Here is a 5,114-nt window from a genome sequence, read left to right as displayed (position 1 = left end):
ATCACATCCGGGATCCTCGTGCAAGGGGGGGACACCGCCCCCCTGAGGATCCCGCGGTGGCGTGCGGCCGCCCAGAGCGAGGAGCACCCGGACAGTGGGCAACCGCGCCTGCGGGAGCACCCGCGTCCACCCTTTCGCTCGCGGGGGCCCGAGGGAACCACCCCACCCCACAAGGGGAGAGGGCACCACGGGACACCCCGCTCGCAGTGGAGGTCGAAACCCCACCATCCCGCACGGGTAGGGAGCAAAGCTCCTCCTGTCGGCGCCGTGCCACCGGGCAATGAAGTCGGGTTGCCATCCCCTACCGGCACAGTGGAGAACCGCTCCATACTCCGAAGAGTGAGCCCCCTTGGGGCCGGACCCAGTTGTACAGACTCCTCCTATCTAACGGAGGAGTCCGTACAGGCCGCCTTAGACCCCAGTGGATCGTTTCGGCGATCCACGGGGGAGCCCTCTCACCACGACAAGGTGGCGGCCCGCGAGGGGGATAACATGATAACCTTTTGTAAGCGTTATACAATAGATTTGTAAAGCCATTTCAAGTATAAGAAAAATATGGACCTGGAACAAACCGTACGACATATATATATATTTTTTTTATATATATTAGGTGTACAACTTTGCTTCCGCCATTTTCTTTCCGAAATTCGAGGCTTTATTGTAAAAAACTGGTTATACATTTGTTACGTCCAGACTCCACTGTTTTTTTCTTCGATTAGAATTTTCGTCATCACCATAATAAGGGTCATTAACAAGTAACACCGGTAAACCAACTGTATCTGCCATAGGAAGTTTCGATAGCTGCGAGCCGATTAACGTTCGCCCTTTTTTTAAGTCAGTAATCCACTCGAGACACAGTCGTTAAGGATTATAACCAAAACAGCGGTTGTCCTTAATAAATAATAAGTGTGGCTCTATGACTATCGAACATCCGGCAAATGGTCGATGACGAAAAATCATTTGAGACACATATCCCTTTTCACAACCGATACTCTTAATCCTAATCTTAGATTAGCCTAATACCACACACTAGACTTGCACACGGCACTACTAACTAGCGAATATAAAAGGAGGGCCTTCGCAAACAGAGGACAGTTTTTTTAAAACTACCTACCTAGGCGAACCTCTGTCGGTCCGTTAGTCAAATCAATTCAGTCAAATCAAAGTTCAATCCACCTAGTCAGTTGAAAGTTATCGTCGGTCCGCGACCAAATCGCCGCGATCAGCGTCCTTAGTCGCGAAAAAGTTTCGAGTGGAGGTCTCCAGACATCCAGCTGAGGCCACTTCTGGGTCCAAATCTGCACACGACCCCCACCGAGATCGGACCACCGGCAATCATTTCGAAGTCCGGAAGCTGCTAACCAGCAGTAAGTCACTTCTTTTAATTATTTACCTCGCGAATTTAACCAGATCACTCTCTAGCGAAATATTAACCCCTCTCAGTCTCTGCATTCTCAATTTTTGCTTCCATAATTCACCTGTCATCCTTATCCTTCCACATGCATCGATTTCTTCGATGAATTCTATATCCCTTATTTGGAAGTTCGCTTAATACGCGAGCTTCACTCTTTTTCAGCTACTGTTTCGGTCAGAAATAAATGGTTCGCTAATTTGACTAAAATTACCATCCCGACTGAAATTCAATATTTACTACAACTTGGGGGTAATTTTTCTCTACCTTCATTTAACCTGAAGAAAAACTGTTTTGAGCTCATCAAATCCATTGAAAACAATGTGAAAAGTCTAAATAACACCGGGATTTTGGATTTGAGGAATCGCGCAATTTCTATCATACAGAAAATAGCCTTTACGAAGCCTGCTAACAATTTTATTAATATCAGGTTAACTTCATTACTCAAGATGACCAGGAGTTTCATTGGGGCGAATCCGGGTATTTTATTCACGAGAGCAGACAAAGGGAATGTTACTGTAGCCATTGAACAAACTGAATACAAACAAAAAATGCTCAATATGCTTGAAGACAGCAACACGTATACAGTAATGAATAGGGATCCGACTAGGAAACTTACTGAATCAGTTAGAATGTTGTTGACGAAATGGAAAAAATGTGAATACATTGATTCAAAATTGTACAGGAAATTGTACTGCAGTGATGGGATATTGCCGAGGGTATATGGACTTCCTAAGATTCACAAGGAAGGGTGGCCCTTAAGAATAATCGTTTCTTCTATTGATAGCCCTCTATATGCACTAGCCTCATTTTTACACAATATTATTAAAGATAAAGTTCCTAAACCACACAGCCACATAGACAATAGTTTTAAATTTGTTCAAAAACTTAATGGTTTTTACTTGGGTAATGAACATTCCTTAATTTCTCTTGATGTGATATCATTGTTTACGAACATTCCATTAGATTTAGCTGTAAAAAGTGTCCTAAATAGATGGCATTTTATTGCACGAGGTTGTCACATATCAAGAGAAGAATTCACTAAAGCATTGCGGTTGGTTTTGGAGTCTACTTTTTTTAGTTTTGATAAAAAAATTTACTACCAGAAATTTGGAACACCCATGGGCTCTCCGTTGTCTCCCATCATTGCAGATCTGGTTATGGAAGATTTAGAAAATTATGCTTTGGAGAGATTTGGAACTGAGGTACCTTTTTACTTTAGATATGTAGACGATATCGTGACTGCTATTCCAAATCACTTAATTAACGAATTTTTAAAAGTTTTCAACTCCTTTCATTCAAGGTTACAGTTCACTTTGGAGGTTGGGGGTAACAGGTTGAATTTTTTAGATGTGACGATAATCAATATTAGAGGCAAATTAGAATTTAATCTTTCATAAATCATAAATTAACTTTTTCTGGAAGGTATCTTAGTTTTTTGTCTCTTCATCCTCTTTCACAAAAAAGAGGTGTTCTTATGAGCATGGTGGACAGAGCCTTTTTACTTTCTCATCCAAGGTACCATAGGGACAATTTTAATTATATTATCAGAACTTTTTTGGACAATGATTATCCTATTGATTTTATTTTTGACACGATCAATTTAAGATTAAGATCTCTTTTTAAACGTAGGACTTTAAGACAAACAGACAAACCGAAGACTGATACTTCAACCTCGTCATGGTTTACCATTCCTTTTCTACCTTGCGTTTACAAAAAATTCAAGAACATCATTAAAAATCTGGATGTTAAATTGTCGTTCTTCAGTTTAAATAAAATGGACGGTATTATAAAAGCGCAAAAGGATGTTCTTCCTCATGAATCTAGGAAGAATGTGGTTTACAAGATAAATTGCAAAGATTGCAATGCTTCTTATGTCGGACAGACTAGCCGTAAATTAAAGACGAGAATTAACGAACATAAAAATGATATTAATAGGAAGAACGGTAATATGTCAGTAATTTCTGAACACAGATTACAATTCCAACATGAATTTGATTGGTCGAATACTGAGATTTTGGATGATGAGAGATATTATGGGAAAAGGATGGTGTCTGAAATGCTTAATATCAAGATGCAAGATAATGGCTTAAATTTGAAATCAGATACTGAGTTCTTACACCATGCATATACAAGCATAATTGATAAATTTTGATTTTATGGAATGTTTGTTTCGTGTAACTATTCTCATGCGATTATATGTACTGTTTTCAATTCGAGGACTTTTAACAATATTGTTTCCGTTCTTAATATTCTCACTTAGTGTTCTTTTACACAACTTGACTTTGTTTGTGACACTGCGAACGTTATTTTCTTACGAAGAATACGAATGTTTCTAATTTATTAATAATTTAAATTATTTAATTTATAATGTTGGTGGTTATGGTGTGCAGGGGTAAGTCTTCTGATTAAACCGTTATGACGTTTTTAATGACTGTATATTAATGATTTCATTGTTGATACAGCTCGTATTTAGTTAATCAGCTAACTGACGGTTAAATGCTCTCCAGACGTGGCAATCTGAGAGACTTGCTTACTGCATCCCATGGCTTCGTTATGGCGAACTAACTAATTTATTGTTAATGGAGACTGCTGAAGATGGCTTGAAGATAGCCGAAACGTTCAGAATAGTATATCACGTATGGAATACTGATTAGAGAAATATATTTATACTTTGATTCACGCACTAAGTACTGCGTTTAAGGCTCTTAATTGCCCTTTTTAGTCGTTCTTTATTTGATTATATTTCGAGAGCCCAATTGAACCTTTGATTTTCCTCGGTCCCCTTCTCCTGCAATAGTTTATCCCGTCGCAACCCCTACTCCTCGAACTCCTTCACCTGCTATTTCGGATGCTTTAACCGAACGTATTTTTCCCGACACCCCGCCTTACACTCCCGATTCCTCCATTCAGTCAGTCCCTCCATCTCCTAGTCCCGATTCTCCCGCTGACTCATCATCAAGCGTGGAGCTCTTGTATGAACTTCTCCCTCCTCGTCCTCGTTACCATTTCCACCATGGAAATCCTCAATCACTAGCCTTCTTTTTTTTCCGATTCCAAATATCCACCGAACCCCTTCCCCCGAATACATTTACTATAAATTTCATAGATGCAGATCCTGATAGTATGCGGAATGCCATAACTGGCCAACCACCCGAAGTCCTTATCCCAGTTTACCTTCCGCACTCCCCCATCCTTTCTTAGTCCCCGTAGCCTTCTTCCTAAATTTCTTTCCCCCCTCCTCATGCGTAATTAGAGAGATAAGATGAATATTACAGTCCTAAACACACACATAACACACTCAGACACACTATCAAACTCGATGGCGGCATAAATTAACCTAAATCTAACGAGATTATCTTTAACTTTAATTTAATTACAAAATATATGTAAACCCAACAATTATATTTTAATTTAATTATAAGATTTATGCAAACTTAATAATTATGTGTACTTTGATTTACTTATAAAATTTATGATTATGTTTAAATATAATTTAATTATGAAGTTTATATAAACCCAATAATTATCACATTTTTTTGTTTTGTAATTTACTCTAGTAATAAAATGAAATTCTATTTAAAATGATTTCCTTCAGTTGATTTTTTAAAACTTTAAAGACCTCGTACTCTCGCTGTTTCCAAGGATCGCAGCCGATCCATTCCCGAGTTATAAAGATTCATTTCTTTGACTCTAAATTCGG

At 39.0% G+C, this 5,114-nt stretch overlaps 1 protein-coding gene across 1 annotated transcript; it reads left to right on the top strand.

The window, feature by feature from the left end:
* The first annotated feature begins 1,860 nt into the window (after positions 1-1,860).
* On the top strand, positions 1,861-3,566 carry LOC108760480 (uncharacterized). Its single transcript, XM_018506472.1, has 3 exons — positions 1,861-2,130; positions 2,518-2,747; positions 3,044-3,566. The coding sequence occupies exons 1-3, from the start codon at positions 1,861-1,863 to the stop codon at positions 3,564-3,566; spliced, it is 1,023 nt and encodes a 340-aa protein (XP_018361974.1).
* The last annotated feature ends 1,548 nt before the right edge of the window (positions 3,567-5,114 follow it).

Source organism: Trachymyrmex cornetzi, unplaced genomic scaffold, assembly GCF_001594075.2.
Source record: "Trachymyrmex cornetzi isolate Tcor2-1 unplaced genomic scaffold, Tcor1.1 scaffold2230, whole genome shotgun sequence".
NCBI lineage: Eukaryota > Metazoa > Arthropoda > Insecta > Hymenoptera > Formicidae > Trachymyrmex > Trachymyrmex cornetzi.
The sequence above is the reverse complement of the archived record's forward strand: the minus strand, read 5'-3'. Positions and strand labels throughout refer to the sequence as shown.

Excerpts from the sequence above, each read along its gene's own strand:
- LOC108760480 (XM_018506472.1), top strand. The coding sequence starts at position 1,861 with ATGACCAGGAGTTTCATTGGGGCGAATCCGGGTATTTTATTCACGAGA. Across the intron at positions 2,131-2,517 it reads GTGATGGGATATTGCCGAGG|AAATTTGGAACACCCATGGG; the intron begins GTATATGGACTT and ends ATTTACTACCAG. Across the intron at positions 2,748-3,043 it reads TTGGAGGTTGGGGGTAACAG|GACTTTAAGACAAACAGACA; the intron begins GTTGAATTTTTT and ends TTTTAAACGTAG.